The sequence below is a fragment of the Tachyglossus aculeatus genome, chromosome 4, assembly GCF_015852505.1.
Source record: "Tachyglossus aculeatus isolate mTacAcu1 chromosome 4, mTacAcu1.pri, whole genome shotgun sequence".
Taxonomy (NCBI): Eukaryota; Metazoa; Chordata; class Mammalia; order Monotremata; family Tachyglossidae; genus Tachyglossus; species Tachyglossus aculeatus.
The window spans coordinates 104614761-104638430 of NC_052069.1; the positions used below are offsets into that span (position 1 = coordinate 104614761).

The window sequence follows — 23670 nt, forward strand, 5'->3', positions numbered from 1 at the left end:
TCAGCACACAGTAAGCGCTCAATAAATACGATGGATAATGACGATGTACTTCCCAAGCGCTTAGTCCAGTGCTCTGCACACAGACCGACTGATTGATTGATTGAATGAGTGGGGCGTCGCCCGGGCAACGCCGGGCCGCGCTCTGTGACAGGGCGGTCACGTGGGCGCCGATTGTCCCTTCCCGCGCGCCGTCCGGGGAAGGGGGGGGCGTTGTCATGGCAACCGCGCGGGCCCGCAGAGCGGCGCGCGCGCCCGCGCCATGCCGCGGCCGCCCCCTCCCCGCCGCGCGTCCCCGGCCGACCCCCAGGCGGCGGGCGAGCCCGAGCTGGGGGAGCGACGCCGACGGGCCGAGCCGGAGGAGGCCGAAGCGGAGGCGGAGGCGGCCGAGCGGGGGGACGGCGGCGCGGCGCCCTCTGCCGGCGGCGCGGCGCCCTGTGCCGGCGGCGGAGCGGCGCCCTCTGCCGGCGGCGGCGCGGCGCCCTCTGCCGGCGGCGGCGCAGCGCCCTCTGCCGGCGGCGGCCCGGGGGCCAAGGCGCGCAGCCGAGGCCGCGCAGTGTACGCGGGCCGCGCATCCCGCAGAGCCGTCACCGTGGACAGCTCCAAGGCCAGGACCTCCCTGGAGGCGCTGAAAATCAGCCTCAGGCAGCTCCGCTGGAGGGAGGTGAGTGGCTCCATCATCAATCATATTTATTGAGCGCTTACCGTGTGCAGAGCACTGGACTAAGCGCTTGGGAAGTACAAATTGGCAACATATAGAGACAGTCCCTACCCAACAGCGGGCTCACAGTCTAAAAGGGGGCGACATCATCATCATCATCATCATCATCAATCGTATTTATTGAGCGCTTACTGTGTGCAGAGCACTGTGCTAAGCGCTTGGGAAAGACAAATTGGCAACATATAGAGACAGTCCCTACCCAACAGTGGGCTCACAGTCTAAAAGGGGGAGACATCATCATCATCATCATCATCAATCGTATTTATCGAGCGCTTACTGTGTGCGGAGCACTGGACTAAGCGCTTGGGAAGTACAAATCGGCAACATATAGAGACAGTCCCTACCCAACAGTGGGCTCACAGTCTAAAAGGGGGAGACATCATCATCATCATCAATCGTATTTATTGAGCGCTTACTGTGTGCGGAGCACTGGACTAAGCGCTTGGGAAGGACAAATCGGCAACATATAGAGACAGTCCCTACCCAACAGTGGGCTCACAGTCTAAAAGGGGAAAACATCATCATCATCAATTGTATTTATTGAGCGCTTACTATGTGCGGAGCACTGGACTAAGCGCTTGGGAAGTACAAATTGGCAACATATAGAGACGGTCCCTACCCAACAGTGGGCTCACAGTCTAAAAGGGGGAGACATCATCATCATCATCATCATCAATCATATTTATCGAGCGCTTACTGTGTGCGGAGCACTGGACTAAGCGCTTGGGAAGTACAAGTTGGCAACATCTAGAGACAGTCCCTACCCAACAGTGGGCTCACAGTCTAAAAGGGGGAGACATCATCATCATCATCAATCGTATTTATTGAGCGCTTACTGTGTGCGGAGCACTGGACTAAGCGCTTGGGAAGGACAAATTGGCAACACATAGAGACAGTCCCTACCCAACAGTGGGCTCACAGTCTAAAAGGGGGAGACATCATCATCATCATCAATCGTATTTATTGAGCGCTTACTATGTGCAGAGCACTGGACTAAGCGCTTGGGAAGTACAAATTGGCAACATATAGAGACAGGCCCTACCCAACAGTGGGCTCACAGTCTAAAAGGGGGAGACATCATCATCATCATCAATCGTATTTATTGAGCGCTTACTGTGCGCGGAGCACTGGACTAAGCGCTTGGGAAGTACAAATTGGCAACACATCGAGACAGTCCCTACCCAACAGTGGGCTCACAGTCTAAAAGGGGGAGACATCATCATCATCATCAATCGTATTTATTGAGCGCTTACTATGTGCGGAGCACTGGACTAAGCGCTTGGGAAGTACAAATTGGCAACATATACAGACAGGCCCTACCCAACAGTGGGCTCACAGTCTAAAAGGGGGAGACATCATCATCATCATCAATCGTATTTATTGAGCGCTTACTGTGCGCGGAGCACTGGACTAAGCGCTTGGGAAGTACAAATTGGCAACACATCGAGACAGTCCCTACCCAACAGTGGGCTCACAGTCTAAAAGGGGGAGACATCATCATCATCATCAATCGTATTTATTGAGCGCTTCCTGTGTGCGGAGCACTGTGCTAAGCGCTTGGGAAGGACAAATTGGCACCATATAGAGACAGTCCCTACCCAACAGTGGGCTCACAGTCTAAAAGGGGGAGACATCATCATCATCATCATCATCATCAATCGTATTTGTCGAGCGCTTACTATGTGCAGAGCACTGGACTAAGCGCTTGGGAAGTACAAATCGGCAACATATAGAGACAGGCCCTACCCAACAGTGGGCTCACAGTCTAAAAGGGGGAGACATCATCATCATCATCATCATCATCAATCGTATTCATTGAGCGCTTATTGTGTGCGGAGCACTGGACTAAGCGCTTGGGAAGGACAAATCGGCAACATACAGAGACAGTCCCTACCCAACAGTGGGCTCACAGTCTAAAAGGGGAGACATCATCATCATCATCATCATCATCATCAATCGTATTTATTGAGCGCTTACTGTGTGCGGAGCACTGGACTAAGCGCTTGGGAAGGACAAATTGGCAACACATAGAGACAGTCCCTACCCAACAGTGGGCTCACAGTCTAAAAGGGGGAGACATCATCATCATCATCAATCGTATTTATTGAGCGCTTACTGTGTGCAGAGCACTGGACTAAGCGCTTGGGAAGGACAAATCGGCAACATATAGAGACAGTCCCTACCCAACAGTGGGCTCACAGTCTAAAAGGGGGAGACAAAACCAAACATACTACAAAATAAAATAGAATAGATAGGTACAAGTAAAATAAATAAATAGAGTAATAAATATGTACAAACATATATACATATAGACAGGTGCTGTGGGGAAGGGAAGGAGGTAAGATGGGGGGATGGAGGGGGGACGAGGGGGAGAGGAAGGAAGGGGCTCAGTCTGGGAAGGCCTCCTGGAGGAGGTGAGCTCTCAGTAGGGCCTTGAAGGGAGGAAGAGAGCTAGCTTGGCGGATGGGCAGAGGGAGGGCATTCCAGGCCCGGGGGAGGACGTGGGCCGAGGGTCAATGGCGGGACAGGCGAAAACGAGGTACGGTGAGGAGGTTAGCATCAGAGGTGCGGAGGGTGCGGGCCGGGCTGGAGAAGGAGAGAAGGGAGGTGAGGTAGGCGGGGGCGAGGGGATGGACAGCCTTGAAGCCCAGGGTGAGGAGTTTCTGCCTGATGCACAGATTGATTGGTAGCCACTGGAGATTTTTGAGGAGGGGAGTGATATGCCCAGAGCATATTACTTTCGTTGTCCGTCCCCCTCCTTCTAGACTGTGAGCCCGCTGTTGGGTAGGGACCGTCTCTAGATGTTGCCAACTGGTCCTTCCCAAGCGCTTAGTGCAGTGCTCTGCACACAGTAAGTGCTTCATAAATACGATTGATTGATTGATTGATTGATTGGTTCTGATGACTTGACACCCGTCCGCATGTTTTGTTCTGTTGTGTGTCCCCCCCCTTCTAGACTGTGAGCCCTCTGTTGGGTAGGGACCGTCTCTAGTTGTTGCCAACTTAGACTTCCCAAGCGCTTAGTACAGTGCTCTGCACACAGTAAGCGCTCAATAAATACGATTGAACAAATCTAGCTTTACTTCCGTTTATTCTGATGACTTGACACCTGTCCGCATGTTTTGTTCTGTTGTCTGTCTCCCCCTTCTAGACTGTGAGCCCGCTGTTGGGTAGGGACTGTCTCTAGATGTTGCCAACGTGTACTTCCCAAGCGCTTAGTGCAGTAAGCACTCAGTAAATACGATTGAACAAATCTAGCTTTACTTCCGTTTATTCTGATGACTTGACACCCGTCCGCATGTTTTGTTTTGTTGTCTGCCTCCCCCTTCTAGACTGTGAGCCCGCTGTTGGGTAGGGACCGTCTCTAGATGTTGCCAACTTGTCCTTCCCAAGCGCTTAGTCCAGTGCTCTGCATACAGTAAGCGCTCAATTCATTCATTCATTCAATCGTATTTATTGAGCGCTATCTGTATGCAGAGCACTGGACTAAGCGCTTGGGAAGTACAATAAATACGATTGAATAAGTCTAGCTTTACTTCCATTTATTCTGATGACTTGACACCCGTCCGCATGTTTTGTTCTGTTGTCTGTCTCCCCTTTCTAGACTGTGAGCCCGCTGTTGGGTAGGGACCGTCTCCAGATGTTACCGACTTGTCCTTCCCAAGCGCTTAGTGCAGTAAGCACTCAGTAAATACGATTGAATAAATCTAGCTCTACTTCTGTTTATTCTGATGACTTGACACCCGTCCGCACGTTTTGTTCTGTTCTCTGTCTCCCCCTTCTAGACTGTGAGCCCACTGTTGGGTAGGGACCGTCTCTAGTTGTTGCCAACTTGGACTTCCCAAGCGCTTAGTCCAGTGCTCTGCACACAGTAAGCGCTCAATTCATTCATTCATTCATTCAATCATATTTATTGAGCACTTACTGTGTGCAGAGTACTGTACGAAGCGCTTGGGAAGTACAATAAATACGATTGAACAAATCTAGCTTTACTTCTGTTTATTCTGATGACTTGACACCCGTCAGCATGTTTTGTTCTGTTGTCTGTCTCCCCCTTCTAGACGGTGAGCCCACTGTTGGGTAGGGACCGTCTCTAGATGTTGCCAACTTGTCCTTCCCAAGCGCTTAGTGCAGTGCTCTGCACACAGTAAGTGCTCAATTCATTCATTCATTCAGTCATATTTATTGAGCACTTACTGTGTGCAGAGTACTGTACTAAGCGCTTGGGAAGTACAATAAATTCTGATGACACCCGTCTGCATGTTTTGTTCTGTTGTCTGTCTCCCCCTTCTAGACTGTGAGCCCGCTGTTGGGTAGGGACCGTCTCTAGATGTTGCCAACTTGTTCTTCCCAAGTGCTTAGTGCAGTAAGCACTCAGTGAATACGATTGAACAAATCTAGCTTTACTTCTCTTTATTCTGATGACTTGACACCCGTCTGCATGTTTTGTGCTGTTGTTTGTCTCCCCCTTCTAGACTGTGAGCCCGCTGTTGGATAGGGACCGTCTCTAGATGTTGCCAACTTGTCCTTCCCAAGCTCTTAGTGCAGTGCTCTGCACACAGTAAGCGCTCAATAAATACGATTGATTGATTGATTCTGATGACTTGACACCCATCCGCATGTTTTGTTTTGTTGTCTGTCCCCCCCTTCTAGACTGTGAGCCCGCTGTTGGGTAGGGACCGTCTCTAGATGTTGCCAACTTGTACTTCCCAAGCGCTTCGTGCAGTGCTCTGCACACAGTAAGCACTCAATAAATACGATTGAATAAATCTTGCTTTACTTCTACTTCCCAAGCGCTTAGTACAGTGCTCTGCACACAGTAAGCGCTCAATAAATACGATTGATTGATTGATTGATTCTATTTATTCTGATGACTTGACACCCGTCCACATGTTTTGTTCTGTTGTCTGTCTCCCCCTTCTTGCCTGTGAGCCCGCTGTTGGGTAGGGACCATCTGTATATGTTGCCAACTTGTACTTCCCAAGCGCTTAGTACAGTGCTCTGCACACAGTAAGCGCTCAATAAATACGATTGAATGAATGAATGAATGAATGAATTGGCGGAGACTGGATTTGAACCCCTGACCTCTGACTCTAAAGCCCCGGCTCTTTCCACTGAGCCACAATGCTGGGAGCCCATTGCAAATGTCATTATTATTTTTATCTGTTGCCGACTTGTACTTCCCAAGCTCTTAGTCCAGCCCCCTGCACACAGTCAGCTCTCAGTAAATACGATTGAATAATAATATTGGTATTTCTTAAAGAGCCTACTATGTGCAAAGCACCCTTCTGAATAGTAATAATAATGATAGCATTTATTAAGCACTTACTCAATGCAAAGCACTGTTCTAAGCGCTGGGGAGGTTACAAGGTGATCAGTTTCTCGACTGTGAGCCCGTTGTTGGGTAGGGACCGTCTCTATCTGTTGCCGACTTGTACTTCCCAAGTGCTTAGTACAGTGCTCTGCATACAGTAAGCACTCAATCAATCAATCGTATTTATTGAGCGCTTACTGTGTGCAAAGCACTGTACTAAGCGCTTGGGAAGTACAAGTTGGCAACGTATAGAGACAGTCCCTACCCAACAGTGGGCTCACAGTCTAAAAATACGATTGAATGAATGAATGAAGGTTGTCCCACGGGGGGCTCACAGTCTTAATCCTCATTTTACAGATGAGGTCACTGAGGCGCAGAGATGTTCAGTGACTTGCCCAAAGTCACCCAGCTGACAAGTGGCGGAGCCGGGATTTGAACCCATGACCTCTGACTCCCAAGTGACTCTTTCCATTGAGCCACGCTGCTTCTCAGTGCTAAGCGCTCAGTCCAGTATTTATTGAGTGCTTACTGTATGCAGAGCTTTGAACTAAGTGCTTGGGAGAGTACAATATGACAGACACAGTCCTAGCCCGCAACGAGCTCACAGTCTTGCAGGGGAACAGACGTTAATATAAAGAAATAAATTACAGATACGTACGTAAGTGCTATGGAGCTGTGAGGGAGGTGAATAAAGGGAACAAGTCAGAGAGTGATGCAGAAGGGAGTGGGAAAAGAGGAAATGAAGACTTAGGGAAGGCCTCTTGGAGAAGATGTGCCTTCAGTACAGCTTTGAAGGCAGAGGGAGATAGCTACTTCATATAATAATGATGTCGATGATGGTGGTATTTGTTAAGCGCTTACTATGTGCCAAGCCCTGTTCTAAGCGCTGATTACTAAAACTTTCTTGTAAGGATTCTTCCTCCGCAACATTTCTAGGATCCTTCCCTTCTTCTCCATCTAAACAGCCACACCACACTGGTCCACGCACCCTGACTCAATTGCTGTATCCCTGACCTTCCTACGTCAATCAGTCAATCAATCAGAGAAGCAGCGTGGCTCAATGGGAAGAACCCGGGCTTGGGAGCCCGAGGCCATGGGTTCAAATCCCGGCTCCGCCAATTGTCAGCTGTGGGACTTTGGGCAAGTCACTTAACTTCTCTGTGCCTCAGTTACCTCGTCTGTAAAAATGGGGATGAAGACTGCGAGCCCCGCGTGGGACAATCTGATCACCTTGTAGCCTCCCCAGCGCTTAGAACAGTGCTTTGCACATAGTAAGTGCTTAACCAGTGCCATCATTATTATTATTATTATTAATCAGTCAGTCAAACAGTGGTATTTACTGAGCGCTTACTATGTGCAGAGCACCGTATTAAGCACTTGGGAGAGTACACTACAACAGAATTAGTCTCCCTCACAAGTCCCTACTTTGCTCGGATCACAGATCGTTTTTCTAAAACATCATTTTGTACGTTGTCTCTCCAGTCTTCAAAAACCTCCATTGTTTGCCCATTCCTCTCCGCGTCAAACTGAAATTCCAGGCCACTGCTCCTAAGGCCCTCAGTCAACTCCCTCCCTACTAATTTCCACTTTCTTTTCCCACTACACCCCAGCTCACATTCTTCTTTACTCTCAAGCTACCCTACTTACCATGCTTTATTCCTGTCTTTCTCTTCCCATCACCCTGTTGCTCCCATCCATCCCCTGCCTGGAATTACCTCCTGGCTCTTATCTGACAGCTCTCCCCATCTTCAGACCTTCTTAGATTGCTCTCCTTCAGGGGGCCTTCCCAGGTTAATTTCTATTATCCATATTTTACATCTCCCAAATGTCATTTCAGTCTTCTGAGCCACCTAACCACTTAAAAACCCACAACTTCCCATAGCACTTATGTATATATCTTAGATACTCCCTTATTTCCCCCTATCTGTTATATATATGATAACTGCAGTTATGTATAATCATCTGTCTCCCCTGCTAGGCTCTAAATTCCCTGAGGACAGGGATCAAGTCTCCTAATTCCATTGTACTCTCTCAAGCAGCTAGTAAAATGCTTTGCACACTTGTGGGAACTCCATAAATGTTACCAGTATTCTTTGCAAAACACTGCTTGGTTCTCGAGTATCTGTACTATGCCTTGAAAAACCGAATTGGTTATTTAAATGATAATAATGATGGTATTTAAGAGCTTACTATGTGCCAAGCACTGTTCTAAGCGCTGGGGGAGATACAACCTTATCAGGTTGTCCCACGTGGGCTCACAGTCTTAATCCCCATTTTACAGATGAGGGAACTGAGGCACAGAGAAGTTAAGTGACTTGCCCAAAGTCACACAGCTAAATGGCAGAGGCGGGATTAGAACCCACAACCTCTGACTCCCAAGCCTGTGCTCTTTCCACTAAGCCAGGCTGCTTCTCCATGATCAGTCAATCAGTATTTATTGATCACCTTCTATGGGAGAGTGCAATGGATTAGTAGACAGGATTCATGTCATCAGGAATTGACCAGGATGTCCTATCTGAACTGGACAAAAAATGAGAAAGTAAAAATAAATTGAGTGGAACAGTCAGAAAGGTTCATCTCCCCAGAAAGTATTTTGTCTCTGTCTTATGTTGTCGAGTCATCTCCGACCCATAGCGACTCCATGGACACATCTTTCCAGAAAGCCCCACCTCCATCTGCAGTCGTTCTGGTTCGTTTCTAATTAATAAGGTCAGCAACAACAACAAAATTAAAATAAAGGAAATCCAAAGAAGCCCTTGTTGGGACAGTGAGCATTGGGTTCTCATTATAGTTTGAATCCGTGGTACTGTTTACAGTACTATTCGATTAGTCATGAGCTTAGTTCCTTTCATACACATTCATATTTGGAATTGGTTTCCCAGTTTTGGGGACTTTAAACTTTTCCTTGACAAAGACTATGATTTACTTATTTTCAAAAGCTTTGAATTTTATTGACAGTTTATATTATACTTCATTATATTTTCTGTCAGGAGAACTATTTTCTAAATGTTTATAATCCACTAAAATTCTACCTGTTAAAACAGAGTCATACCATTAGAATCGCTATTCACTTGTGATTTACTATTTTAACGATGCTACTGGGGAAGTAGCTTCATGAATCTAGAAGAAGGTAATAAATCAAAGAAGGTTGTTCTGTGCCACAACTACAGTAAGTTAAATAAAAAAATTGCAGGTGATACAGTTGCAAAATCTACTTTCTTTGCTCTGAAGCATACAGTACTAATGTAGTTGTGGAAATAAGAGCATTTTCAAATGCTAATAGTGATTTTTTTCATGTTTCAAGAGGAAAAAAGACGTATTAAAAGAATCCGAACTATGTTAAAGTCCCGTCTGCTGTAATCTCTGGAAAATGGATGTCATTGTCTATGCAAAACTGAAATGGTCTTTACTCATTTCATCAAGAAAGACAGGATATTTGAAGAGAGGAGAAGGAAAGTACATTTTTGCAGCCTTATTTTGAAGTGAGACTGCTATTAGTGATATTGGCATTAAAGTTCAGAGGGACTATCTTTAAAGAGTGTAAAAGAAGAATGTTATAACGGGGATGGTTATATTCTAGAGTTGTCAGCAAAAACTGATTAATATTAATGAATAAGTGCTTGTAATGGAGCATGGACACAAATTTGCATCTAGTATGCCATTTCTTCAATATAATCTACTGGTTTCTGGGAAACCCAGATTTTAAGGGTTTTTGTTAATTGTGTTATTTTGTTTTCTAAGTTTAATTCAGTGTTCTAGTCAAGCACCAAGTACATTGGCTTTTGCATTATTGCTTTACATCGCCAATTGCACTATATGTTTTCCATGACTTGAATTCCATGGATCCCCGTGTTTTCTTTAATCTGATATAGTGCATTTTGCGCTCATCCCCCAACCTCATCACACATCCTTTCTATCCACAAGCAAGGGGAATAATGGCTGTGTTCCAGGGATGAGTTTCTGTTAATGCATAATGTTAATTATGCTGTAGTGAAAAGTGATAGTAATTGTGGTATTTGTTGAGCATTTATTATGTGCCAGACACTGTGCTGAGCACTGGAATAGATACAAGCTAATCAGATTAGTTACATTCTGTGTCCCATATGAGGTTTACAATATCCGTCCCGTTTTACAGATGAGATAATCGAGGCATAGAGAAAAGAAGTGACTTGCTTAAGGTCATACAGCAGACAAGGAGCAGAGGCAGGATTAGAAACCAGGTCCTCTGATTCCCAGGCCCATGCTCCATCCATTAGCTCACGTTTGTCTGGACAGCTTCATAGTTTGGATCTTTAGAGATTTTCCCTGTTATCCATATGCTTTTCTCTCCATTTCTCCAACTTAATATTTCTTTCCCATTCTTAAATATTCATCTGTAGCTCAATCAATGGTCTTTATTGAGTGCTTGGTGAGTACAGAGCATTATACTAAGCACTTGGGTGAATAAGAACCTGGCTCTCTAGGATCTTACAACCAAATGTTCACAAATATTTTGAGGCATCAATGTTTTTGGCTTGGTCTGCTCTATTTATCCCCAGCTGTTTTTAATTCTTCCAAGGACTTTTCAGCCCTAATAAGATGAAAACGTTTAGTGGTGTTTTCCCTCCCTTTATACAGAACACACCTAGAATCAGCAATAGTTGCCTAGTGAGTCCACCAACTATATTTTTCAGAAAAAATCCTCTCCGTAGCACATTTATCTGAAGTATTTCATAGGGGTATAAGGAGTTATTCTTTAATTGTCTCAGTTTAGAAACTGCTGTTTGTTGCAAATGAAAAAAACAACACCTTAACCTTTCAACAGTAAACAGCTGGGTGCTAATGATTTTCATGTTACTCATTAATAGAGTCTCTTTTCTCCAAGCTCATTACAAATGACTCTTCCCTTACCGACTGACTATATTAGTTCAGGGGGGCAGGGGGAAACAAGATTCTAACTAGAGGACTTGTTAAACATTTAATGGATTAGCTGTTTATACCTGAGCCCTTTTCTCTGGAGGCTGTGGGAGAGTGTTAGGGTGGGCTAGTAGAAATGCTCCCCAAAGTGCAAGGTTTTCCATGATATTAAGTGAGGATTTAGATGCTTCTGTCACTTGGATAGCAGGGTCTTATTTATAATAATAATAATATAATTATATAATATAATAGTAATGTAATAATAATAATAATAATGGCATATGTTAAGCACTTACTATGTGCAAAGCACTGTTCTAAGCGCTGGGGGGAATACAAGGTGATCACGTTGTCCCACATGGGGCTCGCAATCTTAATTCCCATTTTACAGATAAAGTCACCGAGGCTCAGAGAAGTTGCCCATGGTCACACAGCAGACATGTGGGGGAGCTGGGATTAGAACTCACGACCTCTGACTCCCAAGCCTGTGCTCTTTCCACTGAGCCATGCTGCTTCTAATGGCTTGTGCTGGCCCAACCCTGTAATAATAATTAATAATTTTGGTATTTGTTAAGCACTTACTATGTGCATAGCACTGTTCTAAGCCCTGGGGGGGATACAAGGTGATCAAGTTGTCCCATGTGGGGCTCACAATCTTAATCCCCATTTTACAGATGAGGTAACTGAGGCACAGAGAAATTAAGTGACTTGCCCAAGGTCACACAGCTGTCAAGTGGTGGAGCTGGGATTTGAACCCATGACCTCTGACTCCCAAGCCCGTGCTCTTTCCCCTGTACTACGGAGTGTCCCAAATAACATTCCTGCAGAAGGAATCTAACTATCCCAGGCTCCAATTCTAATTGTTATGTATTATTAGCAATAATAATAACAATAATAATAATTAACTATGGTATTTGTAAAATGCTTACTATGTGCCAAATACTCTAGTGAGCACTGGGGTAAATAAAAGATAATCAGGTCCCACATGGGGCTTAAAGTCTAAGTAGGAAGGAGAACGGGTATTAAATACCTGTTTTGCAGATGAGGGAACTGAGGCCTAAAGAAGCTGTGATTTGCCTGAAGTCACATAGCAAGTAGGTGGTGAAGTGGAATTAGAACCCAGGCCTTTGACTCTGAGGCCCATGCTCTTTCCACTAGGCCATGCTGTCATCATTATTATTATTATTATGTCATTATAATATAACTAATCTATAGTTTGTGTCTGTTATAGCGTAGACATATTTTTGTGTAAGTATAAATGTATATTATAATGGTATTTTAAGCATAATGGTATTTTTAGTACCCCTCACTTACTAAAGGATACAGTGGGATAGATAAAAGATAATCAGGTTGGGCACAGTCCCTGTCCTAAGTGCGAGAACCCCTATTTTACAAATAAGGAAACTGAGGCCTACAGAAGTTAAGTGCCTTGCCAAAGGTCCCATAGGAGACAAGTAGCAGATGGGAATGCAAGTCCCCTGACTCCTAGGCTCTTTCCACTGGGCCATGTTTCTTCAGTACCTGTCACTAAATAGTAACTGGTTTGTAACTACTAATTGGTAGTGTAGCAAATGTTTTAGTTGTGGAAGACTTCAGATTCATATACTGAGAAATTATGACTTTATGGACACTTGAATGCACATTAGTAGTAATATCAGTAACTGCAGCAGCATTTATTGAGCACATAGTTGGTGTGGTGTACTGTTCTAGACACTCGGAAAGTACCAAATAACAAAGTAAAACATTCCCTGCCCACAAGGAGCTTATACTCTAAAAAGGGAGATGGAAGGGAGACAGACATAAAAATATGTACAACATTGTCCAATTAAATCGAATAGCTGAGTGCCAAGGAGGGTATAAATATATTCCTAAGTGATGACTGAAGAGGTGACTGAAGGGCTGATATGACTCAGGGAGCTGGGAAATTAAACCAGGAAAAGCTTGTTGGAGGAGACGGGATTTCTGGAGGGATCCCAACGTGGGGATGGCTGTGGTCTGCCTCACAAGGGGAAGGAGAGAGTTCAGGAAGTGGGGACAGCATGAGGGAGAAGACAGAATCGGGAGAGTAGAGAGTGAGGTGTAGTGAGAAAGTTGGCATAGGAGGAGCAAAGGCAGAAAGTTGGGGAATAGAGGGTGAAGACAGCAGATAGGTCAGGTGGGGCATCCATGGTGGAGAGCCTTGAAGCAGATTGGAAGGAGTTTTTGTTTTGGTGCAAAGAGACACCCGATGGGGAGGGGGGGGGCGGGTGGTGGAGGATTTCAAGGAGAAGAGAGATAAAGGTTGCTTTGCATACCATAAGCGCACAATAAATTTTATTGATTGATGCTTCAGAAAGATGATCTCGTGCAGCAGCATGGAGTGTAGATTGGAGAGGGGAGAGACCAGAGAAGGGGCTAGTAAAGTAGTCTAACCGAGGGAAGACCAGAGCTTGGACCAGGCTCCTAGCAGTTTGGGCGGATTGGGGAATGTGGTGCAGGAAAAAAAAAAACCCTCAGGATTTGGCAGCAGACTTAGTGTGAGAGTTGGACAGTAGCTACTTGTTAAGTGCTTACTGTATGCCAAACACTGTTCTAAGCACCGGGGTAGATACAAGTTAATCAGGTTGGACACACGCCCTGTTCCACACGGGGCTCACAGTCTAAATTGGAGGGAGAATGGGTGTTGAATCCCCATTTTATGGGAGGTAACTGAGGCACAGAGAAGTTAAATGACTTGCCCAGGATGTCACAACAGGGAATTGGCCAAGCCAGGATTAGAATCAGGTCTTCTGAATCCGAGGCCTGTGCGTTAGGTAAAGTAACACTAGGTCACACTGCTTCTCAGTTTTCCATTTGAATTGGGTCACTTGCTGCTTATGCTCAGAACTGGGGCACTCTAGGCTGTAAGCTCGTTGCAGACAGAGAATGTGTCTGCTTTATTGTTATATTGTACTCTCTCAAGGGCTTAGTAGAGTGCTCTGCACACAGTAAGCACTCAATAAATACGATTGACCGATTGACTGACTGTGCTATTTAAAGTCTTCATAGTCTTCAATAGTCTTTATAGTCTTCAGTAATTATGGATACAATGGTATTTCATCATTCTTATGATCATGTCAGGGAAATGTAAATGATCCCAGCTTCTCATCCCCAGCCCTGACTCAATCAACACCTTCGCCCGCCTGTGTTCCTTCGCTCCATGGAACCTAGCCTGGCTCCCTCCTCAAGGCACAGTCACGCCAGACAAATCCAGTCAGAAACGAAGCATTTTAAGACAAGAACGTGATTCCTGAAATCACTGATGGCAACGTATAGTAGCCCTCTATAAATACTGTTGATGATGGTAAGCAGAGTAGGTGGTAGACAGAGACATTGAATTTGGCTTATTTAGTCAATCATTCAATCGATCAGTAGTATTTATGGAGTGCTTACTATGTGCACAGCACTGTACTTAAATTAAAGACACTTCAGTGCAGGATTTAGGCAGGAAACCTGAGTGAACTTTCTGCAGAGAACAGCTGTCTATGGATTATCCAGCCCTTTCGAAAATCTTGTTGAAGCAAAGTTCGACAGGAGCACAGGAGTTGCAAGGGAGCATTAGCTATTTTATGAACCGACAACATTAATGAGGGATTGCTAATACCAGCCTATTTACTGACTTGGCATTAGCCTTTGCTGCTTTCTGGCCTTTTTATCTCAGGCTGCTGATGAGGGCCAGGGTTTAGCGTTCAGGGTAAGGCAGACGGGAGAGGAAGGAGTGGAACTGGGGACAACAGAGAAAGAGACCAAAAAGAGAGAGATGGGGAAAGTAAGTGTCTGGGACACCCATCTCAATCAAACCCTGGCAGGGATGGAGAAACTAAATTCGATTCAGTCGTATTTTCCTGGGGGAGTCTAGCTCAATTCTCCATGAGCCAAGCTGTGGGGAAAAATTTGGATTCCAGTTGCGTTATCGTCATTATCATTTTCATAAGTATCATGCTGGTATTTAATAAAGCCTTCAATGGACGATGGGTCATTAAATAACGAATGATATTTTTCAACTTGATCCGTTGTTGAGAAAGATTCAAGGTTAAATCAGAACGTATAGAGCTGCAGTATGTAAATACAGGAAAAATAAAGCCCTGCACTTAGCATTCTTTATTCCCAAGAACTCAACAAGCCAAGCTTTGCAGTGTACAGACTTAAATCCTTACCACCCTAGAGGGCAGTTCCCACTGACATTAGAATGAGGAAAATCTTTTGAATTTGCTAGCCTGGGCTGCCTGAGCTGGGTGATAATAACGACAATAATAATTGCGGTGTTTGACTCTTACTTTGTGCTGAGCACTATACTAAGCCCTGGGGTAGACACAGGATAATCAGGTACGACCCAATCTGTGCCCCATGTGGAACTCACAGGCTTAATCCCCATTTTCTGGATGAGGTAACTGAGGCACAGAAAAGTGAAGCGACTTGCCCAAGGTCATACAACAGACAAATGGCAGAACGGGGATTAGAACCCAGTTCCTCCGACTCCCAGGCTCAGGCTCTTTCCACTAGGCCACACTGCTTCCAAAAGCAAGGCCAGCGTAACAGAGGGCTCACAGAGCTGAAAGCCAGGGGACACTAGTTTTAGGGCCAGGAAGGCCCTGAAAACCCCCACAATGGGTCCTCCAGCCTCATGAGCTACTATCAATCAATCATATTTATTGACCGCTTACAGTGTGCAGAGCACTCTAAATCCTTCGTAAAGTACAGAGTTGGTAGACATATTCCATGACTGCAACGAGTTTACTGTTAAAAGGGGGAGACAGACATCAATATTGGTAAATACATTACAGATATGTGTATAAGTGCTGTGGGGTTATAAAGGACTGAATAAAGGAAGCAAATCCAAGTGTAAGGACAATGCAGAAGGAGTGGAGGAAGAAATGATGGCTTAGTCAGGAAAGACCTTTTGGAGGAGATGTGCCTTCAATAAGGTTTTGAAGGTGGGGAGAGTGATCGTCTATCAGATATGAAGAGGGAGGGTGTTCCAGGGCAGGGGCAGGACGTAGGTGAGGGGTCGGGGACAAGGTAAACGAGATTGAGGTACAGTGAGTAGTTTGGCAATAGAAGAGTGAAGTGCGTGGGCTGGGTTGAGGTGAGGGTAACGTGATTGCCTTAAAGCCAACTGTAAGGAATTTCTGTTTGATGAGGAGGTGGATGGACAACCACAAGAGGTTCTTGAGGAGAGGAGGAAATATGGCCCGAACGTTTTTGTAGAGAAATGATCCAGGCAGCAGAGTGAATGTGAACTGAAGTGGGGAGAGATTTAAGGCAGGGAGGTCAGCAAAGAGGCTGATACAGTTAACAAGGCAGACACTGAAGTCTGTGCCCTCCTTGTTCCCACACCTGCTAAAAGCCACCCTTTTTCAGGCTGGGTGAAAGAGACTCCTCTCCTCCTCCTCCCCTCCCCCCAACAAATCGCTTTCTCTCCAGTACTGGAATTTAGTTGTCTCCCCAGCAGCTCTGGCTTATTGCTGGGGACAGATGCAATAAGGGGCAAACAGCTACAGTCCCAGTGCTGACCCTGCCAAACCGACTCAGGAGAAGCGGGGCTTATCTTTGATGGGGCGGGGAAGGGGAGAGCCCCCAGACCTGCAGGGAGACAAGTAGTAGCTCAGGACTACTCCCACACCAGTCCTCACTTCCCCTTCTCCCCAAACCGTGCCTTCAAGGGAGCTGACTGGAAGACTGAGGCCCTGATGGCCTTGGAACATAATACCCTATTAGCACTGTCTAATAGCTCCATCTCTTAACAAGTGTTCTCTAAGTGCTAATTGGTTTATTGTACTTGCTAATTGATGGGGGATTAGCGACCGCTAATAGGAGCAATGCCTGAGGTCAGACACTTGGCCTCAGAATTGATTAATCCTCTGTGGATTGGGCGAGTTATGTGAGAGATGGGCAAATCTGGAAGGTGGCTCCAATGTCATCATAAGCAGTATGATTTCCTTTTTTTAAAGTGGTATTTGTTAAATATGCCAGGCATTGTACTAAGCCATGGGGTAGATACAAGATAATCGAACTGGACACAGGGATTTGTTTTACAGCCTTAATCCCCATTTTACAGCTAAGGTAATTGAGGCACAGAGAAGTTAAGTGACTTGCCCAAGGTCACACAGCAGACAACTGGCATAGCCGGGGATTAGAGCCCAGATCTTCTGATTCTTCGGCCCTATGCTCTTTCTACTAGGCCATGCTGCTATTAGCGTCGCATAGGGACCCCAGTCAATCAGTGGTATTTATTGAGTGCTTACTGTGTTCAGAGCACCGTATTAAACACTTAGGAGAGTACAGTACTGCAGTGTTGATAGACTCGTTGTTCCCTGCCCAGCAGGAGCTTACAGTCTAGAGGGGGAGACAGACATTGAAATAAATTGTGGATACGTACATAAGTGCTATGGGTCTGAAGGTGGGGTGAATCCCAGTTGCCTATAGAGTACTGATCCAAGTGCATAGCTGACTGAGAAGGAGTAGGGGAAATGAGGGCTTAGTAGGGGAAGGGGTCTTGGAGAAGATATGATTTTAATAAGACTTTGAAGGTGGGGAGAGTGGTGGTCTGATGTACATGAATGAGGAGGAAGTTACAGGTTAGAGGGAGAACATGGGAAAGGGATTGGCAGTGTAATAGATGAGACTGAGGTTCAGTGAGTAGGTTGGCGTTGGATGGGTAAAGTGTGAGGGCAAGGTTATTGCAGGAAATCAGCAAGGTAAAATAGAGGGGGGTGAGTAGAGATGGAGTGGGGAGAGATAAGAGGCAGGCCGATAATAATAATTATGGTACCTTTTAAGGGCTTACTATGTGCCAAGACTGTTGTAAGCACTGGGATAGATACAGGTTAATCAGGTTGGACACAGTCCCTGCTCCACACGGGACTCACAGTCTAAGTAGGATTTAATCCCCATTTTACAGATGGGGTAACAGGCCCAGAGAAGTCAAGTGATTTGCCCAAGGTCACATAGCAGGCATGTGGCAGAGCTGGAGTTAGAACTCAGGTCTCTGACTTCCAGAAGTTAGAACTCAGGTCCTCTGACTTCCAAGGCTGTGCTCTTTCCACTAGCTCATGCTGCTGATAGGATAGGACCAATTCTTGGATCAGCATAATAGCAGTTTGGGTGGAGAGGAAAGCGTGGATTTTAGTGATGTTATTAAGGTAGAACTGACAGGATTTGGTGACAGATTGAATATGTGGGTTGAATAAGAGAGATGAGTTGAGGATAATGCCAAGAATGCAGGCTTGTGAGACATGAAGAATAGTGGTATTTTCCACAGTGATCGGAAAGATAGGGGAAGGACAGTGTTTAGGCGGGAAGATGAGGAATTCTGTTTTGGATATATTTAATTTGAGCTGTTGGTGGTACCTCCAAGTAAGGATGTTCTGAAATCAGGAGGAAAGACGAGTCTGCAGAGAAGGAGAGAGAACTACCTGTGAGAGGTATTTATGGGAATCATCTGCTTAAAGATAGTGGTTGAAGCCGGAACAGTGAATGAGTTTTCCAAGAGAATGGGTGTTAATGGAGAATAGAAAGAGATGCAGAACTGAGCCCTGAGGGAGCTCCACTGGCAGAGAGTGGGAAGCCGTGGGGGAGCCAGCGAAAGAGGTTAAGAAGCAGTGGCCAGAAAGATAGGAGGAGAATCAGGAGAAGCCAGTGTCAGGGAAGCTAAGGTTAGAAAATGTTTCAAAGAGAAACTGGTCCATCGTGTCAAAGGCAGCTGAGAGCCTGAGGAGGATTAGGATGGAGTAAAAAGAAGCAAGAAGGAGTTTGTGGGTGACCTTAGAGAGGACAGTTTCTTTGGGGCGAAAGGGGCAGAAGCCAAATTTGGAGGGGTTTAAGAGAAAATTGGAGGAGAGGAAGTGGAGGCAGTGGGTGTTGACAACTCACTCAAGGTGTTTGGAGAGGGATGATAGGAGGGAGATGGGGCGATAACTGGAAGGAGCTATGGTGTTGTGTTTTTTCAGGATAGAGGATAGATACATGAGCATGTTTGAAAATAGGGGAAAAGAAACCACTGGAAAGTGAATGTTGACGATGGCACTCAGGAAGGGAAGAAGGTAGTAGGCGTGAAGGAACGGGGACGGAGGCGCAAGTGGAGGAGTAGATTTTGAAGAGGAAGAGGGAGATCTTTTGAGATATGGAAGCAGTGTGGCATAGCGGAAAGAGTCCCGGCCTGGGGGTCAGAGGACCTGAGTTCTAATCCTGGCCTTGCTACTTGTCTGCTGTGTGACCTTTGATAAGTCACTTAACTTCTCCATCCCTCAGTTTTGTCATCTGTGTAATGGGAATTCAGTCCTACTCCCTCTACTTAGACTGTGAGCCTCATGTGAGACAGGGACTGTGTCAATCTGAATACCTTATAACTCCCCTGGCACTTAGTACGGTGCTTGATACATAAGTGCTTAACAAATATCATTATTATTATTATATTGCTGGGAAAGATGGTTTTGTCAAAGAAGACACAGAAGGAAGGAGGGACTGGAGAGGAGTTGGGGAGATCACACCTGATGGTTTCAATTTTATTAAACCCTGGGTCCAAGGAGACATTAATCCAGCTCTGGTCTAGAGATGGGGATTTTAAGGCATTTATATTTTAAACGTGGAGTAGGGGACAGAGCCTCCAGGGTGTGAAACCAAAAAGGGTGGAGAGGAAAAGAGAGAGAGAGAGAGAGAGAGAGAGAGAGAGAAACAGTGATGTTCTTACACCAGTAGAAAGAGCCAGATGCACAGAGGGAGTTTCAAGTAGAAAGAAAGAGACAGACATAAAGTGGGGAAGGGAGTTAGAGAGAAATAGAGAGAATCCCCTTCACCCACACACCCAGAAAAATAGAAACTCAGGGAGGCAGACAAGCGGGTAATGGAGAGAATGAATGTCAGCCAGGCTGTGCCTCCCCTACTGCTGGGTCTGCTATAGGTCCCCCCAGCTGCAACTACTGCACCTCCCTGCAGTTACAACTGTTACACATTGAGAAGCAGATTTATCTAGTGGATAGAGCACGAACCTGGGAGTCAGAAGGATCTGGGTTTCAATCCTGACTCTGCCGCTTATCTGCTGTTGGACCGTGGGTACGTCACTTTACTTCTCTGTGCTTCAGTTCCCTCATCTGTAAAATGGGGATTAAGATGTGAGCCCCATGTGGGAAAGGGACTGTGCCCAACCCGATTTGTTTGTATTTATGCCAGAACAGTGCTTGGCACTTGGTAAGTGCTAACAAATACCACAATTATCATTATTAGTAATAGTAGATTGCCCTGGCCCAGATCGAAGCAGCTGCCATCTCAGACTGTTCCTCCCGAAATTTATTGCATGGCTGACACTATTGCCTTGCACTTAGTTCTGGAAATGCTGGAAAGCCCTGGAGAATTTACTGGTGGAAATGGCAGTAGAGGCAAGGCTGACATTGAAGCTTTGGTGGCCCAGTGGGATTGGTGTTAGGTGAGGGTGTGTGCATCTGTTGTTTATCACTCTTCATTTATGTGCTGCTGCTGCTGCTCCCCACTCTGGGCTTCCCACATCCACATGGCTGGGCACCTTGTACCAAACCACATCCAGGCAGGACAATCAAATGCCCACCTCCCCCTCTAGATTGTGGGCAGGGAACAGGCCTACCAACTCTATTACATTGTACTCTCCCAAGCACGGAGTACAATACTCCGCACACAGTAAGTGCTTAATAAATACAATTGATTGATCGAGTGATCCAGGAAATTGGGATATTCCTGGGAGTTCCACCTTTTAGCAGATTTGCATCTTTTGGAGATAAGCTGAATGCAATTTGCCTCTCTAACTCTTCCAATTCATTCTAAGAATACATCCTGGCTCCGCCAGTTGTCAGCTGTGTGATCTTGGGCAAGTCACTTCACTTCTCTGTGCCTCAGTTCCCTCATCTGTAAAATGGGGATTAAGACTGTGAGCCCCACGTGGAACATCCTGATCACCTTGTATCCCCCCAGCGCTTAGAGCAGTGCTTTGCACATAGTAAGCGCTTAAATACCATCGTTATTATTATTATTATTATTTAGAGGGCTTCCCTCAGGAGTTGGGTGTCTTCCTTTTTGGTGGGTAAGAGTGACAAGAGACTAGGAAATAGTGTTTTTGGTTGACATCAGAAGAGAGCTGAACTTTATTTTTCCAACCTTTTGCATTTATCAGGCTTCTCCTCCTCTTGTCCAGTACAGTCTCCAAAACTCCAATACTTTGTAGGTCCACTGTGCTCTTTCCTGGTTCCTGTTATGCCACTCTCTTACTCATGACAGATTTGGATATTCTATCGGTAGGAGCATATACCCCTCTATCCCTCGTCATCATCATCAACAATGGTATTTATTGAGTGTTTACTGTGTTTAGAGCATTATAGTAAGCACTTGGAAGAGTACAGTGCAATGGGCATGTTCCATGCCCACAATGAGTTTACAGCTTAAAGGCCTCATTTTCCACCTGGCATGCTTGGCAGCTAAACTTAACCAAGGGCATGCCTTCCCTGTTCCTAAAAATCAATCAATCAGTCATATTTATCGAGCACTTACTGTGTGCAGGGCACTATACTGATCACTGGGAGAGTACAACATAGCAGAGTTGTGAAACAAGTTCCCTGCCTAAAGCAAAAAATCTCCCAGCAGCCTTGGGAAAGTGTTTCAGGGGATCACACTAAACACATTTTATTATTTTCTAACCCTGAGGAGGGATGGACCCTGAAAAATCAAATCAGTTACTTTTTATATAGAATAGACTAGTGCTCATCAGGGGTCAGTAATGCTTGTAAGTTGCCTATTTGAAATCAGTGACCCTACACATATTTGTTTTTATCAGGTGTGATCATTGGAAACTGTCCCTTGCTTGGCAGTTTTTATTTATTGTTTGTACAAATGCCAAGGATTGTTATTTATCACCAGCTTTTCCTTTGCTGCTCTTCATAACTTGTCTTTGTTATAAATGACTCTAAGTATTCAGAGTGCCACTAAGCATTCTGGAGTGGGAGTGTAATTTGTTTTGTTTTGACAAACATCATGTAAGGTTTTCAGACAACAGTCTAAAAACCAGATGAGGCGAGTCCAAAAATCTTTAGCAAATCCTGAAGACATGGTATTTCGGATAATAGGGCTGTAAGGGACTTCCTAGGTTCATCTGACAATTTCTTCATGTGGCAAGCTTTGCAGCTAAACTAAACCAAGGATGCACTTTCCATTTCTAAAAATCTCCTGAGAAGGTCATTTTCCAGCAACAATGGGGACATATTTCAGGAGGCTCACCCTGAAGTTCAATCCAATACCCAATCTAAAATCTTTACGTTTCAATTTATGTCCATGCCATCTCTTCCCGTTGTCAGTGGGAATGGAGAAGATATTTTACCAACTGTTGTTTTGTAGTGTCCCTTTATAAACCTAAGGACTGTTATTATTAGAGAAGCAGCATGGGCTAGTGGAAAGAAGACAAGCCTGGAAGTCAGAGTACTTGGTGTGTATTCCTGGCCCTGCCACTTTTCTGCTGTCTGACCTTGGGCAAGCCACTTAACTTCTCCGGGACTCAGTTACTTCATCTGTAGAGTGGAGATTAAGACTATGAGCCCCATGTGAGACATGGACTGTGTCCAACCCAATTATCTTGTATCTATCCCAGCGCTTAGTACGGTTCCTGGCACACAGTAAGTTCTTAATGAATATGATTTAAAAAAATTGCTCTTTTGCATTCTCTTCCAAATTAAATTTGAAAATCTCGGCCCACCATTAGTCTACCCTTGTTAGGGCAATTTCCCCAAGGCTTATTCAGTTTTCAGTGATCTCCTCATGATAGCTTATTTTAAAAATTCCCTTTACATACCTCTAAAGATATTATGATTTAGACTCAAACCCAACCTGAACCCACAGATGATGATCCAAACCAGCCTGCATCTGCCCAATGCTCATCTCTCCTAGTTCGTTTCTGCCCAGGAGATCTACTTACCTCATCTGAGCTGACTCATATTTTCTATTAAATGGTATTTGCTAAGCATTTATTAAGGGTCAGGCACTGTACTAAGCAATGGGGTAGATGAGTAGATACTAGCTAATTAGGTTGGACACAGTCTTTGTCCCAAATGGGACTCACAGTCTTATTCCCATTTTACAGATGAGGGAACTGAGGCTCAGAGAAGTGAAGTGACTTCAGACAAGTGACAGAGCTGGGATTAGAACCCAGGTCCTTCTGACTCGCAGGCCCATGCTCTAACTAGGCCCTGCTGCGGGATGACAATATAGATTCCCAACTCAGTTTTAAAGGGTGAAAGCCATTACAGCCTTACAGAAGCTCAGCCAGAGAGAATGGGAAGGCATCAGTGTTTGTGGTGTGTGCTGTGACTGTTAACTGTTTAATTAGTTTTAGGGATTAAAGCCAAATCTCACTTACAGCTGAGCTAGTAGGTCAGAGTAAATCCTTCAATTTTTAAAGTTTTTACCCAGGAGATATGTTAGCACTCCTCTTCATTTCTTTATGTTTTAATGGAGTTGAAGAGGATTGGGGTTTGTTGGCTCCCTATTAATAAGTGTACAGATAAATATATGAAAAAAACATATGAATAAATAAAAGCACATACATGTACGTGAATGCAAAGGATAATGATTTCCCCCCAGCCTGCATGCTTTACTCATCTAGCACTGACATACTCACTGTGCCTTGATCTCATCTCTCTCACCACTGACCCTTTGCTTACCTCCTCCCTCTGGCCTGGAGTCACCACAGACCACCACTCTCCCCATCTGCAAAGCC

At 45.2% G+C, this 23670-nt stretch overlaps 1 protein-coding gene across 1 annotated transcript in view; it reads left to right on the plus strand.

Moving 5' to 3' along the window:
- The first annotated feature begins 259 nt into the window (after positions 1–259).
- The window catches only part of TTLL11 (tubulin tyrosine ligase like 11), a 202771-nt gene continuing 179360 nt past the window's right edge, over positions 260–23670 (plus strand). The window contains exon 1 of the mRNA XM_038745662.1: positions 260–661. Within this exon, the coding sequence (XP_038601590.1) occupies positions 260–661 (402 nt within the window). The remainder of the gene's footprint in view (positions 662–23670) is intronic.